Below are 27644 nucleotides of genomic sequence, written 5' to 3'. Positions count from 1 at the left end.
AAACAGAGACTCGGCTTCGTAGCGCCTTCTGGGTAGCATGGTTTTGTCCCGCCCATTTGCCGCAGTCTATGAGGGAGTTTTTCTTCGCCGCTACTACAGCTCCCGAAATGCCTCGCGGAGGGCGAAGAGGAGAATGAGAAAATGGAGGGGGAGAATGAGAGAGAGACGACGAGGGCTTCTCGAAAGGGGGAGGAGGGAGGAGTCCGCGCCTGCGCTAACAGGCCCCGGTGGCGCATTTTCCCTCCATCGGGCGGAGGAGCGGTCTAGGCGGGAGGGGTTGGGTTTGCGCTTCTCGCTACTAAATTGAGGCGGGCTGAGGAGTGGCTGAGGCCGGTGAGGAAGCCGAGGAGGCCGCGGTAGGTTGAAGCCGCCGCGCCGCTGAATCACATTCTGCTTGTTTTCTCCCTTCGCTTTCAGAGCGCCTTAAGAATCGGGCGGCGGGTCCTTTCCGTGCCTCCCTTCTGCCTTCGCTTTGTTGCTGTGAGTCCCGTAGTCTCCTGCTCCCCATTCGGTTGCCTTATAATCCGGCGCGCCTACAGAGCCGGGCTCCCAATTCTGGAAGTTTGGCGCTGTCAGCGGTGTGCAACTGAGCTCTTTCTCCCGGTGGCTGTAAGCTCGGGTGGGATGCACGATCCAGCCTGGGTCGGTCACCGGCACAAGAGGTTTTGTCTTCCGAGCTTTCGGAGTCGTGCTGGAGCCCATTTTCATTTAAGTGTGGTATTTAAATACCTCACAGAGGTAGCACATGCTCTGCTGGAGAAAAATTCCCTGAAGATGGGCTCCAGCACGAGTCCGAAAGCTTGGAAGACAAAACCTCTCTGGTCCCGGTGACCGACCCAGATTGGATCCTGCAACATTATCCTGGGACACGTATATTCGCCTTCAGTCGGATGGAATGCTTGGTTTGTTTCCTCTTTCTAGTTTCTAGAAACTATTTCTAGAAATGGGATGTATGGTTTCCTATGGTAAACTTGCACTCAAACAACATAGACTTTTAGTTCTATGTATATGAAAAACTTCAGATAATTTCTTTTTTTTCCACAGAATGCAAGGTTCAAAATTGAAGTGGTCATGCTGAGTGGGGGGAAAAATGTAGGGTTAGACAAGTTCTTTTGGGCATTGCGCACCACACAAAGCCGCCTTGTTGGCACTTGACACCAGAAATGTTTTTGACAAATTTCTTGCAGTTCAAGACATGGGGGAATAAACTTTCCGCAGAATCAGTGTCAGTCTCGCTGTGGTGTTATTCATAGTAAAATTTCATTTTAGCAAACTCATTCTGGTTCTTATATGAGACAGCAAGCTGGCTGGGTTGTATGAGTATCCTATAAAGATCCAAATATTGATAGAGGTTTCAGTATACAGTTTCAAAGAATTACTCGTTTTGCTGTTAAATTTTTAATATGCTCTTTAGCCACCTTCAGTTTTAATTCCTTAAGACAGATGATGTATATGTATTATTGTCTCAGTAGGTGGCAGTACATGGGTGACCTTTCTTGGGTTTAGAAAAGTAGGATCCTTTAAATGGAAAGCCATAACATCCCAGAATAATATAATATCACTCCATTTTCATATATTAACCTTAAAGCTGCATGAGTTATGTAATCATTAGGTGTCTTGCTCAGTCTGAACCTAGATATTATGTACTGTATGTGATTAATTTCATGAATAGCATAATATATCAAAAGTACTATTAATTCTTTCCCTAGATCCATAAAGAAATATCCTGAACTCATCTGTTTTTCTTGATGAGTGATACCATTCCTTCTGATGCAGTTGGTCGAAGAATTCTCTGTAATGGAGAATATGGAACAGTACTTTATGTTGGTAAAGTTCCTCCTACAACAGGTAGAAAAAATATTTTTATATCATGTATTTTGTAAAATAAAAGGGTGACATTATTTACTGTTTATTTGTTCTGTAATATTTATCAGTTGCTTGCTCACAAGGAGAAAATGGCATTAATAATCAAATTCCACAAGACATAATATTTATAATCAATTTAAAAAAATCACAATATTCATTAACAATCACATTAGTAGCCAAAAGCTTGTTGAAATAATGTGGTTTTAAGCCTCTCCCAGAATGCAGAGAGGTATAAGCCAGGTGAATGTGTGGAGACAGCATGTTCCATAGCGTGGGAGCTACTAATAAAATGATTGGCTTGAATTTCTTTTAGAATTTATTACTTAATCAAATTAATATAGTTTGCCCATCTCATCAAAAGCAACTCTGGGCAGCGCACAACGATCAGATGAAAACAATAAATGTTGAAAATAGATATATAAAAATTCATATTGGTATAAAAAATTCATATTGGTACATATTGTAAAAGCCAGAGATAAAGGCGAAGGGAGGATAAAAATAGCCACTTTAACAATGGAGCCATCTATGCAAGTCTTTTTGCTTGAGAACTTTAGGCCTAATAATATAGGCAGGTCTTGAGGGCTCTTCAGAATATCAAGAAGGATGGAGCTGATCTAATTTTGCGGGGGGGCAGTGTTTGATAAGGCAGGCGCCACGGAAGAAAAGACATGACTCTTGGGACCACCAAATATAGCTCCTTAATCAATGAAACCCTCAACATGACTACTGTGCCAGGTCTAATTGGGTACACTTATATAAGTGGGAAGAGGTGATCCCTAGATAGCTGAGTCCCATGCATGAAGGGCTTTAAAGGTTAAAACTAGCACCTTGAATTGGACTGGCATGCACAGTAGCAACCAATGCAGTTCTTGGAGCAAAGGTGTAGCATGCACTATTCTAGGAGTACACATAACTGCCTGCACTACTATGTTCTGTACCAGCTGAAGCTTCTAGATACTCTTCGAGGGCATCCTCATATGGAACACATTGCAATAGTCCAGACAGAAGATGATCAGGGCATGAGCGACTGTAAACAGGGCCTTTTCATCCAGCAACAAGTATAACTGGTGCACAGGACGAAGTTGTGCAAAGACCTTTGTAGTTTCAATTGCCACCTGTTCATCAAGCAAAAGTTACGACTCTAGAACTCTAGTGTCAAACTCAAATGTGTCACGTGACGTGTTGTGATGTTTTTTGCCTTTGCGGAGCTGGGGTGAGTGTGGCCTGCACATGATGCATCTGGATCCCAAAATACAAATAATCTTGCCAGAGTTTAGCTAACGCCTGTTGTTGCCCACCCAGTCGTTCACTGCCTCCAGATGCCAGGATAAGATATTCACAATATTGCATAATTCACCAGGGATGGAGTTATGTAATCGGGTTACATTGGTGACAGATAAGCTCTCCCAGCAGCTTCGTGATGTAGATGCACAAAAAGTACCAAACCCTATATGGGGTGTGGCACCCCATATAGTAGAGGTCGAAGGCCGACCTCTCCTTCCCAATCATCACTGACTCTACTGCTCCAGAAGGAAAAAAGCTAACCAGCACAGAACTGTGTTACTCACTCCCGCAATCCTCTGAATCAGTGCAGAAGGATATGATTGATGGTATCAAAAGCCAGCAAGAAGTCAAGTAGGGCAAGTATTGATGCTTATGACCTCATCCTTCCCATGCCAGGAATCATCTAAAGGTCTGACTGTTGCCATTCCTGTCCTGTGCCAGGTCTGGATCCTGATCGAAAAGAATCCAGCTTCCTCCAAGGTCCTCTAAATATGTTGCATGACCACTTACTACCTTTCCTACCATCTTTACCAAGAAGGGGAGGTGAAATACTGGACAAAAATTGTCCCGTATAGTAGGATTCTGCAATGTCTTGGGGGTGGGGGACAACCCACAACTTGTTAAAGAAGTAATGGAACAAAGAAAAATTAACTACTGTCGGAACCCACTCACACAATGCTCCCCCAGGATAAGCCAGGAGGGGCCCAGATCTAAAAAACAGGTAGTTCAGCTCATAGTCCTGAGGACTTTATCCATTTCCTCAGGTCCCACCGGTTTGAACTATTCCCAAATAACCAGGCAAGACTCCTCCCTAGGAATCTCCTCTAGACCTATGACAAGGCCAGTATTCTGTTGGGTACAAATTTAAATAACTTTATCTGAAAGATGCTATGCAAATTCCTCTGCCTGCCCCTCCTGAGCTTCTCTAAGCCCCCTTGCCCGGGAGGGTCCATGCCACCCAAAACAGGGCTGCAGGTTTGCAATCTCCAGATGCAATAAGGGTAGAGAAATATTGGTGCTTCATCACTCTACCATCACAATGTAGGCTCTAACCCATGTTCAGTTGAGTTCATCCTTTATTGAGCGCCCGTAATACTCTAGTCATCTCTTGTTTCATCTCTCAACTCATCTGTAAACCACAGGGACTGCTGGGATCCCCACTGAGCAGAGATCACATAAGCATGATCCAATCCAAGGCCTCACCTATTTCCTTATTCTAATTGGCAGCCAAGACTTCAGATGGTCTGTGTAGCAGACCAATAGGGGTAACCTCCAATTCGTTCTGAAACTGTTCTGGATCCATTAGTCACTAAGGCTGGACCAATCTAATGGGTCCAACCTCCCTGTGGTACCTGATTGTGCTAGGGAATCACATAGAAATCAGGGCATGATCCAGCCATGACAAAGGAAAGATATCCTCCAATTCAGATCACATTGCTACTGCTCCAACAGGAACACCAAATCCAGAGTGTGACCACTGTCCTGAGTGGATGACCTGGGATAAGTCATCACTGTCTTGGAAGCCAAAGCCACCTCACTCCATTCCTATGGAAGGACGATTAAAGTCCTCCTGAAGTATCAATCTGGGGAATTCTACTGCCAACCCAGAGTCAACTCAGGTTGGAAAGTTGCTATGCAGCAGAAGATTATACAACAGCAGCATTCCCAGATGATCCCTAGAGCCCAGCTTAATGATCAGGACTCCACAAGTGGAACAGTGCCCCTGAAAGCTGTAAGAGATTCCCTGGTGACACCCTGGAGTCTTGATTGATGTCACACTCGAAACTCAGACAGATTTCAGGAAGAGAAATTCCCTCTTCTGGACTCAGCTAGGTGCCGATTCAGCCCTTTCATCCACAGCCAAATCACAGACAAGTGGGGTTATTATAAACTGACACAGCATTTAGCAGTAACAACCAGAGGTAAGGTCATTGAAAGTCCATTGACAGGGCATTGGGCCTGAGATCAAGAAACTTGAAGTTGGAGCTGTTTAACAAAACGATCGCTCCGTGGTTCCTGAGAGTGGCCTCTCAATGCCAACATCAAAGTACTTTGACCCGCCTCCGTCCCCAAACAGTAACTCTTTCCCCTTATCCAAGCCCTTTAGATCCCAGATCTTGAAGCCACCTACTGTCATTGCCAAGTATCCTTGGGAGGAAAAGCCAGGTACTTTGAAGCATTTAACTTTACCAGCTGTCAGTGCAGAGTACCCATCAATCACTACCCCACAGCACGCACGCACGCACACACACACACACACACACACACACACACAATGAAAGACACCTTCCCTTGCTGCTTCCACCTGTCAGCAGGGGCTCACTTCCTCCTTCACCTTTGTCAAATCTTCCTCCGGCTCTCACCTACAGGAAGGAATCAATACACCCATTCACCACCACCAGATCCACCTCTGAGTCTTACTCAGAGGTAGGAAAGAAAGGGAAGAGTTACTCAGACAACAGTGGGAAACCCCCAAGTCCACCTCTTAAACTTTTCTCTATTAACTCCCCCACCTCACCCCCAGTCTTGGGGTCCCTTCAACACCATATTCCATAGAAACAGCTAGGCAATCTAAAAACTCACCACTGGTCTGCATGATATACATTTTCCTCCTCTGGGAAATAGTCTGAGCAGTTCTCCAGCACAAATATGTCCCTGCAGTAGTGGATGCCTCAGGAATAGTCAGGCCAGTCTGAGAATGTGAGAAATGCCACGGCCTAATTTTAAAAAGTCACCCAGTTCCCAAGCATAGCAAATGTGGTTGGCAGGGAAGGCATGGTTAGCATTTCAAAACATCAAGTACTTCTGGCGTCTCCCAGTTCTTGCACTGAGAAAATCTAGATTGGGCCAGAGAATCTAATCCAGCAGTCTAACCTCCCTGCAGGTGAGTATCACTTCAACATCCTGCATGCACATACTAAATAGAAACCAAACCTAGTGTAAAATCACAAGGACAGACGTCCTGAAGTTTCTGCTTCCTCCACCATCTTAACTAGAAGCTGCATAAACTAAATCAGTCGTCTTTTTGACATGTTTGACTGCCAGAAGTTTCCTTTCCAACCTTTTTTCTACTTTGAATTCAGATACAGATGTATTAGTGTAAATATTTCTTTTGTTTGCTTACAGGTTGGTATATTTGAATTCATAGCTTAAAAATACAGCAATCACCATAAACTGTTCTTTTAAAATGGCTTACCCTTGTGCTCTTCAAAGTAGATGCTAGAATTATGAATCAAGCAGCCTGAAAAAAAGCTTTGAGTCTTCATACCATGTTTTTAATGAAAAGAAAGTCCTCAGTGAATCTGGAAATGTATTTCAATTTGATACACACTATAGAAATGCAGTGATACCACGGCAGATAATATAGTAATCTGAAGTAAAATAAATGTTACTGAGAGAGATTTTCTGTACAGATTACTCAGAAGGAAGACTCGTTAAAATTTAAAACTGCAATTTAAGACAAGAAGTTGTCTCCTCAACATAAAAAATGGTACACTGCATATTAAAGCTCAAGTCTTCAACCTGAGTTTATTCTAGGTGATTTAAACTTGATGTGTAGTTTTTGAAAAACCTCTAGGAAAATGCCTTAAATATGAAAGCCGACACGGTGATTTTGGGCTAGTTTCTCTTTCTCTGTCAACCCTCTTTACCTCACAAGATTGTTATGGGGAAAATAAGAAGAGGAAGGAATATTAGGTATGTTCACTATCTTGAGTTACTTATAAAAATAATAAAGGTGGCAATGAATGAACAAACAAATAAATAAATAAATATCAGAATGCTAAAATCACAGAGTTGAAAAGGTTCATTTTAGCCATTCAAGTGTCAAAAGAAATTGGTGTCTTTTTAAAATGAAAACGTTAATTCATCAGCCTTATTTGATAACCTAAACATGCTGAAACTTTGTTGCTTTTTATGTACTATTAGGAAACTCAGTTCTACTAATTGTTTAGTTGAATTACTAATTCGGGAAGTCATTGATACAGAGCTTGAGACAAACCTTACTACTATACAGGAACTATCTCTGAAGCAGTTGCTCTAGTGGAATGTTATGTTTCCAAATCAGACTTGTGAATGTTATGATATATGTTTTATACATTTGTAATAGTGTAGCTTCTAAAAAATTAAAAGTAGCCCTTCTGTCAATATAAAAGTAATTTCATAAGGAAGAGGCAGACTAGGCAATTTTGAGCACAGAAAAAACAATCAGATTACCTGAGTAGCTATTAAGCCTTAAATAGATTTTATTGCTGAACCATTTTGAAAGTTGCATTTATAAAGCATTGATTTTATATTAGGAATTTGGCTTGGAGTTGAATGGGACAACCATGAAAGAGGAAAACATAATGGTAGCCACGAAGGAATACAGTATTTCAAATGCAGGTGAGTTAATTCTGAAAAGCAATTTCACTTTTCAACAAATACATAACATATGCAAATTACAAATGAATCAGGCAATAAGATTAATATTTTCCTTTGACTCTTAATAATATTACCTGGCACGCAGTAACTTGAATGCATTGTATTTTTGTACCAGTTAGCCTTAGGGATGTAGGTGTTTATTACCTTTACTGAAGGAAATTATCAGCCAACTGCCTGATTTATTTGAATTATTGGGCATCAAAAAATGTATTTAAGTAAAGTATTTGTAATTTGTTTTTGATTGCCCTCCCCCCGTGCCAAATATTTCAACTTTAATTTTGCTTTTTTTTCTCTTTTGATTTTGGGGCTTTTAGAGCTTTGAAGATTATTTTATAAAATAATGCTGAATATTACCCAAGCACATGCACAGAATACCCAAACACATACTTCTAAGCGGTGGATTAATTATACAAATTTCTCCTAGTCACAAAAATCTATTTATAATCTCTGATCAATATTTATGAAGTGTTCCTGGTTATTTCTGTACATGTGTAGAACAGCAAAAATTTTGAGTTGCTATTCTGTGCATGTCTTCTTTTACATTGGTAATCTTGCTGGTTAAAATGACCTCTGAGCCTAATGTTCTGAAATGCGAGGAGACTATAGTGAGCCTTAAGAGAAAATATGCATGCTAAATAGGCTTTCTTCAAGTATGACTTACATTGTTATTGGCCGTGAGTTCAATATTTATGATTTAGCAATTCAATATATCCAGAAAAGGAGGAGCAAATTTGCCAATCTGTATATGAAACCACAGTAAAGTAAGGCAATGAAACTGCCAAATTAATTTCTGTAGTGTGAGGAAAGGATGGAAAGATAGCTAAATTTGTAGATTCATGAGATGATGATCTATTAAAAAACAACAACAGGGTACTCTGGCCCAGATTGGAGAATGCAAATATGGCAGCTAAAATAGAATTTTAAAAACATTTATATTTCTCCCAACTCTTTCAAGACTATATCGGAAACAAATCAGCCCTGATTTGGTCTATATCTGGAACATCAGCTAAAATACATACATTTTTTATTCAGAAGCAGATCATCTAGAATCATCTGTTACTTGAACAAGATGTTTTAAAACTGCTTTTAAAGAACTGTTGTCATTTTCCTTCCAGGCATCCTACAGGTGGATCCTTTATCCGCCCAAACAAGGCAAATTTTGGGGTAGATTTCCTTTCCGCCGTTAAGGAGAAGTATGGATTGAATGAAAATGAGCACGATCCAGAGAGTGAAGCAGGACTGTCATTAGTAATTGGAAGGAAAACTGTAGAAACAGTTGGATTTGATTCCATTAAGGAAAAACAAAAGCAAGTACACAGTTCCTCTGAAAATGAGCAGCATCAGAATGTTGAATGTATTTCTATACTATTGGAATGTCCTATTGCCCAATTATTGATGCTACTAATGCATTCCTACTGTTTATACCACATTCCCTATTACAATTCTTGCGCTTGTGCAACTTTTCTACAATTTTACTGTCTTATTTCTTAAATTTATCCTGCACCTGTTTATTTGTTATATGCATTATAGCAAGTTCTCTCTCAGAAATATACTTCGTTATAGTAGTGCTGTGTGTTACATAAAAGACTCATCTGAGAAGGGCTCCTGTTGCTCCTGCTTATTTGGAAGCATGCAGGATTTCAGCAGGCCTTTGATTAGAAAAAATTCAGTAATTGATCTTGAAATATTAATATCTTTATCTTAATTAAAGCAAGGCAATGAAGTTTGGAGGGAAAGCATATAACTCTTTTTCCTTGGGTTTCGTTTTCTTTTTGCCTAAATATTTTGCCATGCTTTGCATCAACTTGCCTGGCTTTCTTTTCTGTCTGCCAAAAAAAAAAAAAAATACCCCGATACTTCATTCTTGTTAAGGACAAAAAAGGACAACATTCTTCTAATGAGACACTTTTTTATAGGCAATTGAATATCTTAAGTGACATTTCAGTTGATGCGTGTGCCGTGAGTCTTGCCGGTCAAGAAGAAGAAATCAGAAAATCATGCCCTAGTATCCTTTCTATAACTGCTTATGCAGTATGTGATCTGAAGCATAGTATTGATTTCGAGAATTAGATGAGATTGTAAGTACAGGAAACTTCCTTGGACAAAATTATTAGTAGTCTAAAATTAAAGCCTTTTGAAAACTCTGAAATACAGTAGCATTTTCCATGACCCTAGTCCACTGGGCCCTTCAAAACTACTGAAGAGAAATTTTGAAGATAATATAGAGGAAAAGTCTATTCTAGTAGCGGTACCCTAAACAACATATGGAATTATGTTCCATTAGTGAGAAAACAGATGAGGATGTTTTGGGAAAATACATCACAAATAAATTGTAAAAGTCATGAATTTTTTTTAAAAAAAACTGATTTGAAATAAAATACATTTCTGGGAATGTGGAATAAAATCAAACTATTTGATGTATCAAGAAAATAATATGATGGTAAATATTTACTATAAAAAGATTACACAAATGGAGCCCTATATAAAAATGAATGGAAAATAATAATTTTATTTTTAATTGGAATAAAAATATTAAAAATAATGCTGATTTTTCATGGCTGAAATTACAAAAATGACAAAACCATAATATCAAAAAATACAAGTTCTCTGTGGGAAGGTTAGACTTGATGTCTAACCTAAATTCTCTTGAGTTCATGGATATATCCTGGAGTCCTTTATACAATTCCTCTGACCAAAAATGGATAGTGAAGTTTCCTTGCCATTTTGTACATAAGCTGTGCATTAGGGTTTAGATTTCTTCTCCCCCCCACCCTGTTTTAAATCAATCTCTTCTCAGGAAAATATGGGAAGAATATTAGGCATGTCTGGTGTTGACATGTGCATGAAATGGCCCAACCTGTAGCTCTGCTTGCCATGACACCTGTCCTCATATGGTCCCTGATCAAAAAGGTGTTGTCTTCTCCCTACTTAAGCTTCAGTATTCCTTGAGTCAAGGAGTTCTTAAGCTAGCATAGTGCAAGCATATTTCTTAAACTCAATCTTGCGAAAAATTTTCTTAAATATATTTGCTCAGATATTCGGCAGATAAACTTATCAAGAAATCTTTTGTCATCTTGGAAAGAAGTGTTAGCCATTGCCTGCCAAGTTGAAAATTTAGAAACACTTAATCTCAGGTATTCACAGATACTTTCATAATGTGTAGGTGGGCTTAGATTTATATTTTTAGGAAATTTTTTCTTGGACCAAATGAGCAAGACCATTTTTGCTGATTCCTCTTTTTCCACTGTGCCCAAAGAAAAGCTGCTCCAGCTTTTCCCTTGATTGGAGTCTCCTTGAACAATACAAGATTCTAAAGGGAATCATGGAAAAATCACATTTTCCTCTTCCATTCTTCCAAAGATAGTTTACTAGATTTCTGCCCTTCTGGAAAATGAAAGAGCCTTTTCATGTGTGAAAAGGAACTCTAAAGCCAATCTTTTGTCTGTATCAAATATTGTCAAATCATTTTAAATGTTTATATTAATGATACCAGTACTCACGTCACACTGTGGTCCCTGCTAGTTTTTAGCAGCCTCCTCAAATTTTTATTTTTTGTCTTTAATTCCCTTAAGTGCCATCCTTACATGGTAAAGGATGAACTCCTTTTCTGAATATATGTGTACCACCAGTATGGGGCTTTTTCTTCATTTTAGAAACAAGGTTTCTGCCTATAATTTGATTCTGGATTTAGGATCTTACGCCTCAAATTAATATCATAGATTTGATATGACTTGAAAGTTTCACTACCTCTCTGAAATCTCAGTGTCTAATTCTGCAGTTGTTTCTGATATGAAATATGGGAAACCAATGTTAGCAAAAATGATAAATTAACAGAAATGTAAAAGAATACCTAATATAACTTGGTATTAAATTGCAGTAGAAAGATTGATGTGCTATATTTGTTCCATTTTCTAATGTGCTATTTTTTCCTCAATTTTGGATAGTGAAAACAAAATGAAATTTCCGTCTGTCCTACCACCTGCTTCACAAACATTTTGTAAACTCAGGGTTTTGGCACTTAATCAGACTGGAGTGACATGGACTGAGGTAATACAATTTAGATCTTTGAAAGTTTATGGTTAGTTCTTAATCATATCATTTGTAATTCTAATAAAACACTCATATAAGCCAACATCCTTATAAAATACAGAATCTTTGCAAAAGTTTGTAGATGAATTTTTTCTTAGTAAAAGAACTGGTAAGGAATCTGGCTACCATCACAATTTATTCTTCCTATAGTTCCTGTAGGACATTACTTATGAAAACTGAGGCGAAAGTATATCCATATTTTGCCTCATCAATTGTGTTATCAATTGTGTTGATGCTACGTAAACTTAGCTTAAATTGCGTCCTGGAAAAATCAAAAGAACAGTAGATTTTCCAATAAAATGACATAATTCTACTAGTTTTGCATGCCATGATAGCAGATGTTCTTCCCATTATGCAGATATGCACATGAAATTTTTACAGCTGTTGAAATGTTTCCCAGCTTTTCTGAGTTAGACATACAGCTTTTTAAAAATATAATTATTTATTTAATATCTCTAGGTGCCCATTTCAAGCCATTGACTGACCAGTGACATCTGGCTTCAAAGATTTCCATCTTGTTCATGAAGTGCCCAGTGGTTTCCTATTCAATTTCTCTCCCTTCCAGCTCTCAAAGCTTCCATTTCAAAGTATGGGGAATACCATGAAATGTAGTTTTCTCGGTCTTCACTGTTCTCTCACTTTTTCTGTTATGACATGAATGTGTTTGATTCCAAGTTCTCTGCGTTTATCTCTAGTAAGATGGCTCTCACCATTGTTGAATTCAACATCCCTTCCAAGAAAAAAACTGTTTTTTTTAAGTGAAAATAATGCATTTTAAGGTAGCTCTGAGTATTATTGAAATAAGTTTATAAAGTTGGTATTACTTGATTTTGCCTACAAAGGCAAGTGAAATTTGTTGTTGGACTAAATGGTTTTTTCCCATTAGGTTCTTTTATGTGCTACAGGGTGGCCTGCTCTTGAAGAACTTTATCTTGCCTCCAATAGCATTTCACTTTTAAAAAGGTATGAGAATAATTATTCATACGGCCATTCTTCTGTAGATATAATTCAGGTAGTCCCCACTTACCAGCTAAATTGGGACTGACAACTCCATTGTTAAGTGATACAGTTATAAAGTGAAAGATCACATGAATGGGCCAACTTACAACATCAGTTTGTCAGTTCCAGCTGCAATCATTAAATGAATCACAGTCATCAAGCATGATATCACATGACTGCAACTTGCAACTTTCTACCTGTTTCCAGGTTGGCGTTGCTTGTCAAAGGCTAGCTGCAAATGGCAATCATTTGACTATAGGTCACTGCAACTCATTAATGTGTTTTGATTGGCAAGTGCTCAAATTGCAATCATGTGAACCACAGAGATACTGTGATGCCCATAACCCCAAGGACCCATCATAAATCTCCTTCATCATCATAATTTCAAAGAATTGCTGAACAAGTAGTTAGTAAGCAAGGACTCTATATTGCATATTTTCAGCATAGCCTAAAATTTCTAATTATGAACCATACTGTTTGGTGTGACTGTAAGCATTAGACTCCTTTTATGTGTATAGATATAATTCTAGGTGCGTGTGTGTGTATGGTATGGATGGAATGGATGGATAGATAGATCGATCTTGGTTTCATATATAAAACATCTTGCAGTAAGAGAATATTTGCTCTGTTTAAAACCTCATTACAAACATGTCAACTATCCATTAATATGTAAATTAAGGGTGGTTTGCTGACATTCAAGATTCAATATCATTTCATTGTGATATCCCCACCTTCTGTCCTAATTTGAGAAAAGCCACAAACCAAGATCAGAAGCAGGAAATTGCTTTTGAGTAGAATAGAGGAAGTAAATGGTGACAAAAGGAATGTGTAGTTCAGAGTAGGTCCACTGCTTTATCTGTCCACCTTGCTGTTAAACTGTGGGTTGTGTGATAAAAGCTCTTCCAGGTATAGTAGTCTGTAAAAACTATTGTATACATAGAATCAAGTACCTTTTAAGTTCTTGAATTATCTTCAACTACATCAGTGGGGTTTTATTAGTTGAAACAGTAAAAAATGTATAACACTTTCCATTTTGTTTTCCTTTAAGGTTTAGTATTTTTCACTTGTAATTACTGTTTGGTTTTATATTTGATGTTTTTCTGGTGCTCCGTTTATATTAGTAAAGAAGAAAAGAATTGTTAAGATAACAAATTTATGGATGAAAAGCATTTATTTAAATGAAAATTATATTCCACTTCTTTAGAGTGTATACATTATTTAGAGTAGTCAACCACAATGCATTTTCAAAATTGCATGAAACAATTACAGAGAAGGGATAAATAAAACAAGCAAACAGGCACACTATCTAAAAACCATTATTTCAGATTAAATTTACAATTTCTGAGATACAGCAACCAGCAGGCCTTATTTTTTCTCTCAGCTAAGCTTCCACTGTTGGATACCAAGAAGGTCATCTCATCAGAAGTTAGGCCAAAACAAAGATGGTATGGCAATTAAAAATTCTTCCAGTAAAAGCTATGTTGGTTATTTAAGCAGGAAATACATATTTTGGCATTGAACTTTTGTGGTTCAGAAGAATTAATAGCTCAGAAAGAAACCAGTGTCAAGTCTGTGTATGCTGGTACAAATACCTGGAACTATAATATTGTCAGAATAGAAAGCATTGAATTAGAACAGATGGTTTTTGTGATAATGTACACTTTGCTAGCATTTTAGGATCAAGTATCTATGGTTTAATGGAAATAATCTTGGATATATTATGATCTGTGATAATTAAGGTCTAGTGTAGAATAATAAGAAAACATTACAAAGTTCGGGAGATGCGAGATTATTGCTATTAAATCTCAGTCACTCTGGACAGCTCTCAGACAAAGAAATTATGATAAAATTAATAAAAGAGAAAGATAAAAGATGGCAAGAGTTCTCAGTGTCCCTCAGCAAAGCCAAGTTTTCCCAGCTCTTCTAAACAATTAAAATTAAAAGTAGTCAAGGCAGAAAATGATTTTATATGATATAGGGTAAACGGCAAACAGGTATAATAAGAATGGAACTATATTTTCTATTTTTATTATAAAGTTATAATATTACAAAATTTTAAATAAAGAGTTTTCCTTGCAGACCTATTGACGTCCTCCAGAATCTGAAATGGCTAGATCTTTCTAATAATCAGTTAACTGATGAAAATCAACTTCATCTCATTGCGGATCTTCCCAGGTAACTGTTGTACAGCACTACGGTTAATCTCAGTGTCAGTGTAACTTTGTTGGTTTTATTCAGCAAAATACATTTTTCTTCAGAGTACAATATGATCCTACTGTTTTCCTAATCTCTTAGTCATGATCCATTACATACTGTACCTCTGTATTGAATCAAGCCTGTATAATGGTGAAACTGGTATTTTAGTTTTCTGCCAAACTATTTTCATTAGAGCTCCAAAAATGGTTACATGGCTGTATTTATTTAGGAATCCTTAAATACAGTGCCTGCAGTCTATGATGACATACTTGCCTTAAATCTATTTTCTGCTTCCATTTTTTCAAATATTTTTTCAATTTTTTTCCATTCTGTTTTACTTGATTTATTTTTCATTTCATTATACCCTTAAAATAAAGGATCTTAGTTAACAACCTGTCTCTTGCATTCTGATTTGACTTAACATAACAAAACACTAATTTCAGATTTACAACAATTTATTGGATATGAAATCCAAATTATTGGCTTGTATTTTACTGATTTGTCTTCTAAATTTCAGGTTAGAAAGATTAATACTTTCAAACAATGGCATTCATTCTATACACTTTCCTGATGCAGCATTTGGTATGTAAATTAAATGCTGTTATATATGCCTGTAATTTAATTTTTCACTATTGTTTCACCAATTTATCCTTCTCTTTTACAGGTTACAAGACTAGAATGTTTCCTTCATTAACTCATCTTATATTAAAAGACAATAGAATAGCAAAAGTAAGATGCCTGTGTCATGAATTGGGTTCTGAATTCTTTTCACTTACTATAGTTTTATCTTTTAAAAAGTCAATCATTTGTAAAAAATGTAAAAATGCACAGTAAAGGTAGCATAATTTCTTGCCAGACTATTTGAGTTTTATATTTGTCTGGCAATTAGTATACAAAGATATAACCATTGCTATATCCACCGTGTAACCTGCTATTATTCCCTAAGTCAACTGAAGTGAATGGGAAATTACTGATCAATATAAGCTTTGCCAGACTGCTTTAAATATAATCAAAATATTTAACCATTTTTATTTGTGTCATGAAGTTAATATTTTCATCTATAATGTTATCAGAATGCCTAAGTATTATGTTATTTTAATAAATGGATAAGATTGAAATCTCTAAATCATCACAGTAAGGAAGTTATGCATAATTTTATATAAGCAGTAGCAAAAGATCTTTTGGATTCAGACTCGTTGGTTCAAAATTGCCATGTTTTCTTATTCTGTATGTTTCAGTGGTCTGTTATCAATGAACTTGACAAGCTACAAAAACTTGAATCATTTGATTGTCGGAATAATCCTTTGATGGATTCAGAGAAAAATATAGAGACTTTGAAACAACATATTATTGCCAAAATAGGCCGATTAAAGTTTTTGAACAAATCACAGGTATATTTTTGTGTTCCATTAGCAATATTAAGAAAGAAATAATTAATGCTTTTTGAAAGCTGACGACTAGTCATAGATTCTAAAACTTGGTTGGTCATAAGAATACTCAGCAATAATAAATGAATGCGTGACTTTCCCTTCCTCAATTAAAACTATGGGATTCATTCTGACAAGGTGTTTTCCTGTCAGATAGAATAGGGAGTGATCTGACAATGATTGCACTATATTTGCAGAACCTGCCTGGCACACCAAAGATGAATTGTTGCCAGAACTCATTTCCAAGGCCAGGGCTCTCCTTTAGCAGTGGCAACATGAATGCTGCTCAAGATGATCTAACTGCTCAGGATCTTCAGCCTGTATGGGTCACTGTATGGTCGTTAGGATTAGGATCAGGCTCCTGCAGATATCATTGCTGTAGGAACACAAGGGCCTCTAGAGGAAAGTCTTGATTCTTGGATCTTGGAGAGGACATAGTAGGAGAGATTGCCATCTTCTCACGTTTGCTTACAACTGTTTAAGAGGTTCTGACCGACATTTTAAGAAACTTTCCTTTAAGGAATAATGATGATAAATATTAAATACTATATACATGTAAATATATACATGATACTAGAAATAGCTATATGTCAATCTATGCCTCCTGTGTGCGTAAGGTTTGTCATTGGTTGCTTCCCTGCACATGTTATAGGCTTCATTAATGCTCTTGCTAGATCTTATATCTTAGGTGGATTTTAACTGCGTTATTGTAATATTGGTACTGATGAGTCAATACGAAATGATTGCATCTACCACTGTTCTTTTAACTTCGTTGTTTAAATTATTAGAAAGGGACTAATTGTTTTAAGGATACTATATACATGGATTTGGCTGTTCTGATATCATATAATACACTCTTGTTTTGCCCCAGATCTTTCCTGAAGAAAGGAGGGGAGCAGAACTTGACTATAGAAAAAAATATGGAATTCATTGGTTAAAGGCTGGTGGTAATCAAGATCCAGAGAAAAATAAACCAAGTGAGGAATTCCTTGCTGCTCATCCAAGATTTCAACTACTCTGTGACCGTAAGCTGCCTGCCTGCCTTAATTCTATTTCTTTGACAGATTAATAGGAAGAAGGAAATTTTGCATGCTTGCTACGTTGGTGCATAGCTTGATTGAATTTCTTCACTGTAGTTCTCACTGGTCTTTCTCTAGCTTAAAAATTCTTGCATTAGCCAAACTGCTCCATCCAAGCTACTTGCTGTCTTAATTTTCTTAGTCTGAACATCAGCCACTACAATGTGTTGTGGAATGCTCCAGTGAATATTAACTCTTGTGTGGCTGTCATTCCCATATTAGTTACTTCATTTGAGACCCCTGGATTGCCGATCTTCTAGATATCTGCTCTAAAATTCAGTTCCAAAGGCAGCCATAGCTTTTTAAGTTTACATTCTCATTCTGTGAGGAAGGACAGGCACAGAGTTCTCCTAAATCTTAACACTTTCACTTCCGACAGCGATAGTATTTTGCCAATATGTAAATGTATCCAGAAATAAGTGTTTGTTTCAGTTTAAAAATACAAATTGTATCTGATGGAAGAGACCATGATAATTAAAAAGCTTTAGAGAAGGGTAAGAAGAATTGAATAGATGATGTGTATTTCCTCTTCATAAAGGACTGCAGATACCAATCCCTAAACATAAAGGATGGTAATAGGCACTCATCAGGTTTGATTTTTTGCACTCTTGTCAGAAGTACCAAGATGCTTCCATGTTGAAAGGATTAACAGTGACATCATTGTAGACCAGGGGATGCTCAGTTAGGGACTCTTTTCATGTTCCTGGCAGGAGCTGGAGCAAAGGAGGAGAACTCATCCCACCCCACAGTAGCATGCGGGTCTTGAACATGGGCTTGCTAACCTCCAACCCAGCATCCTAACCACAAGAGCCATCATGCTGCTATCAGAATTAATAACAGAAATGTTGTTACTGGCAGTTTGAACATTTTTTTAAAAAAGATAATTGATCCAGATGGCATCTATTTTCTACAAATTTTAAACAAACTAAATGTTCTAAAAAAACAGTGTCTATGAGAAGATTTACATGCAGTCAACGTACTATTAAGTTTCAAAAAGGGATTTGGAACTGCTGGTTAGTTTTAATTAACAATGTACAAAATGTTCCATGCCTGAATCTTCCCATACACTGAGCAGCTGGTCTTGAATAGCTGATGCCCAGTCTAAACCTGTAGACAAAAGTGTTTTAGGGGAATGAAACTGGGCAAAAGCCAAGAATGAGAGTTATCCATGGTGACAACATTGCAAGCAAGCACTCATGGCAGTGGAGAGAAAGACGAGAAGGTACTGATGAGACTACAAAGCTGGATAACCCAGTGGATATACTGTTCTGGAATGTCGATACTGGCTGAGAAAAGAAGTTAAGGTCATGTGGAGGAAAGGAGTAGATGAGCGCTAGACTTCATCAACTTACTCTGCCATCCCTCCAGATCTAACGTATGTTTTGCTGTAAAGACACACTTTCTTCCCCCCCCGCCCAAAAAAAAGGTAGGTGGAAATGGCTGTGCGTCTTATACAGTGAACGTTGCCAAAGCCTTGTCCACCTGCCGGCCCCTACCCTTCGGCCTCTGCCTTCTTGCAGCAAACTGCAAATAGCCTGGTCTGCTTCAACTTAGTCTGATTGGCACAAGCAGCTGGTTGTTGGTTGGATTGGCCTTCCAACAATCAGTTGTTTCAGGGTGCAGGGATTGCTATTGCCTCCGCATGTCTCATTTTTGGCCACCGTGCACCCCGTTTTCAACCTCCGTGTATCGCATTTTCTGCCCGTTCCCAGGAGCAGGAATCGGAACAGGTGGAAAACGGAGCATGCAGAGGGCAAAAACAAAAGCCAAACATGGGGCGTGCGGAGGCAGCAATAATGTCAAGCCTGAAATTGACATGTGTACCCATTTTAGTTAGGCTTAATATATATTCTTTTCCTTACTTTCTCTGTGGCAGTCAAGAGGGAAAGGTGTCGGGCTCGCCACATTCCTAAAGGGGGGAGGAGTGGAGATAAAGAGAGAGTTTTGGCTAGGTGATCTTTCTTCCCATGAGAAACAAGCTGTCGTTGCTTGGGCTCCTTGAGGTGGAGATTTATGACATCAAGCAACATTGAATTACTTCTATTGGAGAATGTGACTTTTGGGAGTTGTTTCTAACTTGTAATATTTTGGGGTAATTCCGGGTTGTATCAGATCCAGAATTACCATGGACTTTGCCAATTTGATGTTTTCCTAAATAAAAGAAATTTCTTTTGAAGATAGACTTTGTTCTTTTCTTTTTAAATGGATTTCATCACTTGGAAACTTGACAAATAGGTGATGGCGATCCCTGCAGCCTGAACAAGATGATCATTGGGAGGCCAATCAACCAACAATCAGCTGCTTGTACTAATCGGGCTGTGCTGAAGCTGACCAGGCTGTTTGCTGTTTGCTGCAAGGAGGCAAATTGCTGGGAGGCAGAGGCAGAATTTTTTTTCTTGTTTTCCTTCCCAAAAGCTAGGTGCATGCTTATACTTATACTTCCACAATTCTTCTGCCACCACCCATCCTATCAGAACCTATCCTTCCATCCCCATCGCCATCAGAATTGATGAAGCTTTGGACTTCCGGTGATGTTTCCGTCATGGGCGGATCAAAGTCCACAATTGTCTGCGGCTTCAATCCGTGCTCTCCCGTTGGAGGGCTCTGAATAAGGCCAGAACCACCTTGAAGGGATGGTGAAGAAGGGGAGGCCACCTCTCGGGTCGAGGGGAGCCTCATCTCCCCTCCCTGGCTAGGTATACTCCCTCCGAAGACAGGCTGTAGTGGTGGCCAAATATGGCCACCCTGAAGATGGAAGGCTATCTGGGACAAAGATTGTGCAGGAGCGGTGAAGCAGTGGACAGTGTGGAGACTGGGCAAATTAGGTGCAACATATGGATACACCCAGAATTAAGATCTATAGAATTTTAAAGAAAGATTTTAAAAGCGGCAACCAGAGAGAGTGAATAGAAAAATCGGATGCAAATGAAAGTAGATTTGAACTTAAAAAATAGAAGGAGGAAGCCAGAAGAAAAATACTTGCTTAAATTGAATAGATAAATGATTTTGGCACTAAACAGGCACAATTAAAAGCTGAACTTGAATGTGTCAAAAGAAATAATAGATAATTGGACTTAATTGGACAATTGAAACTTAAAAGCCCTAAATAGAGAAAAGAAAGTGAAAAGAAAGGGTGGATTTGGACATAAGAGAGAGCGCTACCTAATGGTAAAGGAAAAATTTTAGTGGCTCTTTAAAAACTGTTTGGTTCTTTTAAAATTGGATTTAGATACAAAATAAGAGGACTTTGTTATAATATAACAGGAACCCTGAAAAGTGAAACTAGAATATCATGAAGAAGAAAGAAGGCTGAAACCTGGGATTAATTTGTGACTTTTGGAAAAAATAAGAATTTAACAGAAGGAATTTAAAAATAAAACTTTATGGACATTGGATTATTTGGTGATCTTGGAAACAATTTAAAAAGGAATTAATAGAAATTGATTTCTAGAAGCTGGCTGAAATAAACTACTGCTTAATTGGATTTGACTTAAATACTGAAAAAAAGAGATAAATAAAAATTAAAAGAGCTGCACAAAAAAGACAGAACTTTGCGTGCAATAACATTTTGAAATAACGAACAATAAAACAAGGAGAAAAAAAGATTGAAAATTAAAATCTGGAGGTTTGGGGGAATGATTAAAGAGGGGATGGTTTGGAAAGTCAAACAAAGAGAAAGGAAACAGTAGAAAAGGAAACTACGGAAGAAAGCTCAAGAGAGGGAGGGGGTAAAAACTGGAGTAAGAAATGGAGGGAAAAAATAAAGGAAAAGGGGAACAAGAGAAAGGACCAGAAAAGAAGGGGATATAGAAAGTGGATAAAAATGAAAAGAAACTATACGATTAGGAGACTTAGAGATAATGGACAAATAAGGAATAGAGAAGGGGATTCTGCAAGGTAATGGTAGTGGTGTATAAAAATACAGATTTGTAAAATGAAAAGATTGACTTTTTTTAAAAAAATTGACTATTTTTTAAGGATTATTATTAAACTAAATTATATAGAGATATAAATGAAATAAATGTGAAAATGGGAAGTTATGAGAAAATTGTTATAGTTAATAGAATTAAGAATATAGTTAAATGTTATGAGAATTATAATAAAAACAGTATCAGTCTTTATAATTAATTGAATATTATATAGAGATATAAATATTATATTTATAATAATATAATAATATTATTATAATATTATAATATTGTAATGTAATTGAAATAATAAATGATTTAGAATGTAACCAAGGGAAAGAATACCATGTGGAATCTGGCGTAACATGTATGTGTGATATATAGTAGTTAGGGAATTATAAACCTAGAAAGTGATAATTTGAAAAGTGATTAATTATTATGAATTAAAGGAAAGTAAACTGAGTGATGTACAAGAAAAAAGGGTGGTACACTCAAATTGGTATTAAAGGGGGAAATCTTTGGAATTGTTAAAACTAAGATGAAACTTATTGAATAATGAAATAAAAGTATGCGATGAAATTGCAAATGTAACAGATAAAAGTATAAAAGTTAATGAATATAGAATAAGAAATAAGAATTTTAGATATTGTATAAAGAAAACATGAGAAAATTTAAAGAAAAATGAAATAAGCTAAGATATGAATTGAATATTAGAGAAAAATTACAGAAAATGGGAAATGTAATGATATATATGAAATTGAATATGAAAGAATATGTAACTAAGGTCATGTTTGCATGAAAATGTAAAAACCTGGAACCACATTGTTCATCACAAGAGATGTTTTTTAAATTGGAAAAATAAAAATATTATGCAAAAAAAAAAAGAATTGATGAAACTTTTTGGATGAGAAGTGAAGCATTTTCTTCTTCCTCAAAGAAAAAACAGTCCAGTTGTCTTTTGAAGAAAAGAAAAGCACCTTTGGGACAACAATGATCTGGATAACAATCCAGACAATCATCAGTACGAGCTTTTGTTTCTGCCACTCCAAGACCAACCTAAAATGGTTCAAGAGGGCTTTTTGAAGACTATGTTCTATGTTCGATTCTGGTTTGAAACAAAGCCCTCCTCATTTTGCATATTGTATAACTTTAGTCTTAATATCTATCCTGGGTGAACTGGAAAAAAGTGTTAAAATTACTAACCATCTAGACCAGGGCTGTCAAACTCGCAGCCTGGAGGCTGGTTTAACGAACGGAGGAAAAAGTCGTGATATCACGTGACGCCACTGTGACAACTCGAGTTTGACACCCCTGATCTAAAAGGACATGTCTTCTGATTTAGAATCAGTATGTCTCTCACAAGCAAACCTGGGTGTTATATTGAGAAATGTAGATCATTTAACATCCTTCATTTTCAGAGACATTTGTGCTGGCTGATTTGATTGAGCAAGAAATATGTAGTTGGATTTCCTGAATGTTTCTGACAGTTTTTAAAGCAAGTTCAAAACTAGAAGTAGGTATTTTCTTCTTGTGACTCTTAAGCATTGATGTATATTGTACCTGCTCCAATAGGAAAACTTTGAAAAATTTGACATCCTATATGAATTTTGCTCTTTATACTGTTACATTCTGGCTCAGTATTTGTTTTTGTTATTGTTTTCCCTCTCAACAGTCTATGGTGCCCCAGAAGATGGAGAGCTGGAAAGAGAACAGCCTTTTTCTCTAAAGAATCAGTTGTTGAGTAAGATACAAATGTATACTAATTTATCTAAATATATAATACTATGCTGAAAAATCTGCAAACTCTGCTGGTTAAGTTTTCCTACCAATGCAAATTATGATTCTAATGTCTACAATGTATTCCCACAGCTATTATTTGTATCTAGTTTGCATTCTGCATGCATACTTGCAATTCCTTCTGAACAAACATGCCTTAATTAGCAGTGATGTGATTGTATAGACCAGTGATTCTTAAACTGTTTGACCCAATTATCCCTTTTCCTGGTCTTGAATGTCATTACTCCCCACACATAAAAAACTTGTTTTACATAAGTGTTTCAGCAATGGCAGTCCTAAACTAGAGCCTCACCTCAGGAACAAGCAATTTAAAATTGCTTCATTACACCAGGATATGCCCAAATTATCCCTTGAAGGTAATTACCCCCAGTTTCACCCCTGTAATTGACAAAGATTAGTCTTTGAAACTACCCCAATTCTTCTGGAAAATGTAATTGTTTCAGTGCTTGATAAAGAATGCTTTGGCCAGCTCTCATGCATGTTGCACGGTACCCTCCCTGTTCAGAGGTTTTGTACAGCCGTATTCTTTGTAAGCTAGGAATGGGGGTGGGGCGGAGGGTGCATTAATTTTGTAACCTAATCAGTATTTTGACTCCTGCTTTTGGTATAAAGGTAATTCTTGTGTTGCGAGCATCATGTATGAGTAACTTTCATTGTGGAATGGCCAATTGCATAAGAATTAAGGGTGAGATTCAGTGATGGGATTCAATTTTTTTTACTACCAGTTCTGTGGATGTGGCTTGGTGGGTGTGGCAGGGGAAGGATACTGTAAAATCTCCAGTCAGAGGTGGTATTTGCCGGTTCTCCAAACTATTCAAAATTTACGCTACCGGTTCTCCAGAACTGGTGAGAACCTGCTGAATGAGCAGGTGAACCTCTGGTGAGATTCCCTAATACCCTAACATTTCTTGTTTCAATTAAATGTGCTAAATGTTATCAGCCAACCAGTGTGTGAATGTTAACTTAACTTAATCCAGTTTTTGTAGCCAATAGAGCAGAATTTGAATGGAAATGGATGTGTGCTTTCCCAGTTAGATAGGAGTGGGTGTGGGTTTTTGGTGATAATTGGAATAAATTCATTAAAACCTGTGGGAAATGTTACTCTTGACTAATTTCTACAATTGGCTTCACTAAGTGTACTTTGACTAGACTGAACGCTGTTCTCGAGTGAACTCTTTATGTAGATTTTTCTTTTTTCTTTATTAAGCTTTGACTTTTAAATGCCCTGACAAAGCTGACCAGAAGCCTATAGAGAAGAAACTTCCAGGTAAGAGAAAGTATGTCTGGACCTCATGTTTCCTTCATGTTACAATTATTTTGGTCATTGTGTGAATATTACAGTAAGATAGATAGTAACACTTTTAATGATATTTTCCCTATCTGAAGATATTGCAAATGTTGCAGCCTTCAAAAGCAATGCAAACCAATATCTGTTTTGAAGCAGAGCAAGAGAAATCAATATATCAAAAATAAGGCTATTGTAATTTAATCCAAAGTATTCTCATTAGATTTCTTTTCTACATCAATAAGGATGGTTTCTTTGTACACAATATAGATTCTTAGTATAATACAGTATAATAGAAAATTAACATCTGCTCCGATTGTTTTTTTCCTTAGCAGTGGAAAGGTGCGTTTTGTTTAGAAATGTAAAGCTTATTTCAGTAAAACGCTTAGTAAAAAATGTACATTCTTTGCTTCACTCATGATAATGAAGTATTATAACTTAAAAGATGAGATATCCATAAACCCTTTGATGTTTGTATTTTGAAAAGTATTTATTCAAAATAAAAATCACATTTATCACAAGTTGCATAAAATGATACAGCTTTTTCAAAAAGTTAATAGAAAAATACTTTAAAGTACATTTTTGACAATAGAGGACTATTGCTGTGCCTTCAGATAAAGCTTTAAATGAAATAAGGGGAAAATTACCCAGCATAGCCAAATCTCTAGATGGGTCAAATTTGTAATACTTTTACTCCTTTAAATCTTACTATAAAAATACACTTTCACGTTCATATTGTTAATTTGAAATACAAGTGCATAAGGTTAATGGTAATCTGGACAAATTAGCACATAAAGATTTGGGGGCCTCGTACCGTGAAGTAGAGGAAAAGGCTTCACTCATAGTGTTAAAGTACAAAAGAGCTAATGCCATAAATAGTATTTTGAAGGTCACTTAGGTCAGTCAGTGTGTTGTAGATATAAAGTAGAGACTATAATTTGGTAAACTTCTGCTTAGGAGGAGTACAGTTTTAATGTCAAATTATTCTAATTGGTTCCTGTGAACTGCAGGAGCTCAACTCCCACAAATCTATTTCAGTATCAACTTTTGCTAGAATTTCAGTTGCTGTGGCGTCAAGTATTATCTATCTATAGTTAAACAATTCTCTCTTTAATGTAGATTCTATGACTATCCAGAAGGTCAAAGGATTGCTGTATCGTCTACTTAAAATTCCAGGCTCAGAACTGAAACTATCATACGAAAGTTCTAAAGTAAGCTCAAATTCAGTAATGCAACAATACATGAATTGAGATGGTCCAGAATAATACAACTTGTTACCCTGGTAAAATCAATACATTGCACTCTATAATGTTGGATGATTGATTTCTTTATAAGAAAAGCACTAGTATTGTTTTGAAATCGATTAGCTTCCTTTCCTTTATATTCCATCTTAGTCTTTTAAGATATACAAGATTAAAATGTGCAAAACTAATATCTAACTGAATCTTTTTTTTAATCCTAGATGAAAGGCAAAGAATTTGAATTGGACAATGACCTAAAGCCCTTGCAATTCTACTCTATTGAAAATGAAGATTGCATTCTAGTACGATGGTAAAAGCTGCCTTCGATACATTTTAAGATAACTTGCACACTGCTAACAAAGTTTAGGATGATTTTTAATAGTATTGTTGGGGAAAGCTTTTATAAAAATGTATCACTGTTTGGTAGAGAAGCTTTTGTATTCTTGTTTTCTTAAGAAAAGAAAAGAAAAAAATATCATGCCTGTAAGAGAAAATGAAAGCTTTTGCCAGCTTCAAATAAAAAGTAATTCATTTGTGCTACACTAGTAACTTACAGAAATCAGTGGGACTCTCAACAAACCTTCCACTCACTACTATACAAATAACATATTTGAGAGAATTAAAAGCTGAGGTATTTCATTACCAACCCATCCCAATAGCCACAGAATACTAGAAAGCATAAAAATCACTCAACAGGGGGGAAAAACCTAGTATTTAATATGCACATAGGAGAAAGGGCTGCTGTCTTACTCCCTCTACATGTTGGCTGAAAGTACACAGAGGATAAATAGAATTACTACAGCATCTAACTTCCTTCTTTACAGGAGTTAACATGATAATATATCAGTATTCCCAGCAAGAGGCACTGTTTCCCTCATATTTGAAATACAGACTAAATCAATCTGATCCCTAATTCATTAGAAGCCAACAGTATATATGCAGTTTGCCTCAGTTAAGTGTCTTGTCTAGCAAGGCATATGGGCAGAGAAGTGCAAGTTTAATATGCAATATGTACAGTATTGTTTCTGCCTTTCTCAGTTTAGCCTCTGTCCCTTGCTCTTGTATACACTAAATGCATGAAAAGTCAAGTTTATCTACTTCTGTAATATATTAATAAAAGAATTCCCATTCATATTTGGCTTCGTAAAAGAGTATGTTCAAAAATGAAATGTGTCCATTCATTAAAAAAGGGGATGTGTGTGCAAATACAGCCCTAAGGGCCATTTCACACTAGACAAATTATCTACATGAAACACTTCTTTAAAGAATGTGTGAGGCTTGTCTGTAGTTTACTGCCATACTGAAATGAACATACACTGTATGTAACCAGTGGAGTAGAAGCATAAATTGGCTAGCGACATATTCTTACATTTGTCACCAGCAACAGACTATATGGGAGATTGATGGAACATCTGTTTCGAGACTTTCCTTTCCTCTATAACATTTTCCTTAGAGCGTTTGCCACCCCTTCATTTTTCTTCACATTTGCAGGGGTCTCCACAGCGTTCCTTTATTCTCCAAAGCTCTGCAAGCTCCTGAGCAGAATACTGAGGAGAGGACAGCATACCACTCTCACAAGTCTTCTCACACAACCAGAGATCATCCTATTTTAAAAGAAAGCAATATACTGTTAATATTGCTACACTATTACAGGCATAGCTTCAAAACCAGTTTTAGGGGACTTGGTTTAGATATATGTTCCCGTGGGGTGTAATTTATAGAGATTAAGAAAATAACAGGTAGGCAAAAATCCAAATTTATATATGTTGCTCTTTCCTAGTTCAGGCAAGTACAGATAAGTTAACCAAACAATTCGAAGTAAGGAAACAAAGGCACAGGCAATATTTTATTTAAAATTGATTTGTGTGCTATCCTTCCATAAACTACGTTAAAAAAACATATGCATTCCTTATGATGTGGGTATTATGTTAAAGAATAAATCTAATTTTATTAGATTATATGATGTTACCTGAATAAATATAAAATTATTGAGATATAAGTCCTAATTTGGGTAGTATACATAAATTTTATGTATGTACTGTATGCATTAT

The 27644-nt window shown here is 36.7% G+C and overlaps 2 protein-coding genes across 7 annotated transcripts in view; one reads left to right on the top strand and one right to left on the bottom strand.

The window, feature by feature from the left end:
• Positions 1-287: 287 nt before the first annotated feature.
• Positions 288-26725, top strand: TBCE (tubulin folding cofactor E). Of its 2 annotated transcripts, none has more exons than XM_087937252.1 (17): positions 288-356; positions 1710-1848; positions 7449-7533; positions 8688-8879; positions 9489-9577; positions 10607-10706; positions 11517-11619; positions 12548-12624; positions 14740-14835; positions 15374-15438; positions 15521-15585; positions 16095-16247; positions 17155-17308; positions 22943-23011; positions 24275-24334; positions 25472-25563; positions 25815-26725. In XM_087937252.1, the coding sequence occupies exons 2-17, from the start codon at positions 1749-1751 to the stop codon at positions 25905-25907; spliced, it is 1593 nt and encodes a 530-aa protein (XP_087793378.1). In that variant the 5' UTR covers positions 288-356; positions 1710-1748; the 3' UTR covers positions 25908-26725. The 2 variants fall into 2 exon arrangements, with proteins under 2 accessions (XP_087793378.1, XP_087793382.1); XM_087937256.1 differs by having other exon boundaries at positions 288-480.
• Positions 24824-27644, bottom strand: part of B3GALNT2 (beta-1,3-N-acetylgalactosaminyltransferase 2) — a 31485-nt gene continuing 28664 nt past the window's right edge. For all 5 annotated transcript variants that reach the window (XM_026705212.2, XM_026705209.2, XM_087937284.1 and 2 more), the window contains one exon: positions 24824-27197. In XM_026705212.2, coding sequence (XP_026560997.2) covers positions 27063-27197 — 135 coding nt within the window. In that variant the 3' untranslated portion in view covers positions 24824-27062. The remainder of the gene's footprint in view (positions 27198-27644) is intronic.

Source organism: Pseudonaja textilis, chromosome 1, assembly GCF_049901715.1.
Source record: "Pseudonaja textilis isolate UNSWEBS1 chromosome 1, rPseTex1.2, whole genome shotgun sequence".
Lineage (NCBI taxonomy): Eukaryota > Metazoa > Chordata > Lepidosauria > Squamata > Elapidae > Pseudonaja > Pseudonaja textilis.
This window is presented reverse-complemented; position numbering and strand designations above follow the sequence as displayed.